A 2,180-nucleotide genomic window follows, 5' to 3' on the forward strand; every position below is an offset into this window, starting at 1 on the left:
GTCCTATCCTAACAAACCATACATCAACGGAAAGCTTATTTATTCAGCTTTCAGATGATGTATAAATCTCCATTTCAAAAAATTGACCCTTGTGACTGGTTTTGTGGTCCATGGTCTCATACACACACACACACACACACACACACACACATATATATATATATAAATGGCTCACATTCTGGTTCTACACAGTGTCTAACCCTTAAACTTATTCATCTGTTTGGCTGCTGAAGTAAAGAGATAGTTCACCCAAAAATGCACATTATGTCTTCATTTACTCGCTCTCATGTCATTCAAATGCAAGATTTTTGTTAATCTTTAAAACACAAATCACGATATTTTAATGAAACCAGTGAGGTTTGTTTTTGTGCATCAAGCAAGCACATTAAAGCTTCCGTTTGCCATATCTGACGTGCTCTATGATTGTGTGTCGATCACTGTTTATATGTGAATAAAAACCTACAGTCAATCTGTTCATCGTCTAAAGCAATCGCGTCTCTATAGACTTGAATTAAACCACTCTATTCATATGGATGACGTTTATGTTTATTTCTTTATGGATACTTTCAATAGAGAGACAAAAAAATCTCTCAGAGTTCATTAACATATCTTCACGTGTCAAAGATTAACCAAAGTCGTATGGGTTTGAATGACTTGAGGGTGAGTATTTTGGGTAAACCGTCTCTTTAAACGCCTCTCCACACAGTTAAACGTGTTCAGGAAGCTCAAAGCCTGAATCGTGATCTCTGGGGGACCGGGCCGGTTTGGATCAGTGTGCTCTGCGCCGGTGCTGACTCACCTCAGCTGCTGCAGCGCTCGGCTGGGATTGGCGCCCTGTCGGTCGAGTTTGTTGATGAAGGAGAGGAAGGGCACGCCGTAGCGCTTCATCTGCCGGTTGACGGTCATGGTCTGACACTGCACTCCTCCGACGGCACACAGCACCAGCACCGCTCCATCCAGAACACGCAGAGCCCGCTCCACCTCAATGGTGAAATCCACGTGACCTGACCAGCGCATCACAACATCAGCTGCACATACTGCACACTAGATCTGACCAAGCACATGAAACCGTGTGCAGTACACACCTTATTTACAACATGGAATAAGCTGTTTTCTGTGAATGTGTGAGACCAGATTCATTAGGTCAATTACTAGAAGTGCAGAAAACGGTAAAACAATGCATCTGTGAATCAGCCTGACGGACTGTTTGCATTCAGGTAAAATAACTGGAAGCAAATGACACCCTAAGCCTGTAACATTTAAGTTACAAATGCCCAAAATAAGGTGAATCTAAGCATAACGTTACACGACTCCATCACACTGACTACTGAATTCACTGCACAGTTATCATCTCACAAACAAATGCAGTCATCTTTTCCAATTATACACTGAAAACAATGGTCAAGTCACCGAATTGCACACATTCAGTAGCCCAGCTTAGAAAAATATGTTTTAAGAATGTTTTTCTAATGTCCCCATTAAATAAAACATTATTTCTGACTGTTCTCTGAAGGTTCAAAACATCCTGGTTTTTATAATGTTTTAAAAACATTTTTCTTGGTTTTAGGAACATTAGAGAAAACATTAAGGGAACGCTCCATTTAATCACTATGTGAACGCCTCGTTAATATTCTCTGAACGTTCTGACATCAGTAAGCAGTAATGTTTAAAATACACATTAGAAGAATTACCAACTAGCATGAAAAATGTATCAATTGTGTTTTTGTGCTAACGTTTTGAGTTTAATGTTATTAAAGAGCAGACGGTTTAAAGTTAAAAAGGTCTTAATGCTGGATTAGTTTCAGCTTTTGTCTTCTCCAGATGTTAACTGATGGACTGGAGTGCTGTGGATTATTGTGATGTTTTTATCAGCTGTTTGGACTCTCATTCTGACGGCACCCATTCACTGCAGAGCATCCATTGCTGATTACTGGAAGCACGTTTTGTTCAAAACTTTGGAAGAATGTTCCCTGCTAGCTGGAAGTGTGTTATCTGCCTGTATTCTCCCAGCATGCCCCCTGTTTCTCAGAGTCCGTCGGCTGTTACCTGGTGTGTCGATGATGTTGATGTTGTGATCTTTCCACATGGTGTATGTGGCAGCGGACTGGATAGTGATTCCTCTCTGTCTCTCTAACTCCATCGAGTCCATGATCGCGCCCACTCCATCCTTCCCTCTCACC

The 2,180-nt window shown here is 41.2% G+C and overlaps 1 protein-coding gene across 1 annotated transcript in view; it reads right to left on the minus strand.

The window, feature by feature from the left end:
• gfm1 (G elongation factor, mitochondrial 1) overlaps positions 1–2,180 on the minus strand; it is a 45,473-nt gene that overhangs the window by 20,041 nt on the left and 23,252 nt on the right. Inside the window, exons 4-5 of the mRNA XM_016503295.1 lie at positions 2,047–2,180; positions 800–1,004 (exon numbers count right to left, since the gene is read on the minus strand). Of these exons, the coding sequence (XP_016358781.1) occupies positions 800–1,004; positions 2,047–2,180 (339 nt within the window). The remainder of the gene's footprint in view (positions 1–799; positions 1,005–2,046) is intronic.

Source organism: Sinocyclocheilus anshuiensis, unplaced genomic scaffold (genome assembly GCF_001515605.1).
Source record: "Sinocyclocheilus anshuiensis isolate Anshui unplaced genomic scaffold, SAMN03320099.WGS_v1.1 scaffold1570, whole genome shotgun sequence".
NCBI classification, from domain to species: domain Eukaryota; kingdom Metazoa; phylum Chordata; class Actinopteri; order Cypriniformes; family Cyprinidae; genus Sinocyclocheilus; species Sinocyclocheilus anshuiensis.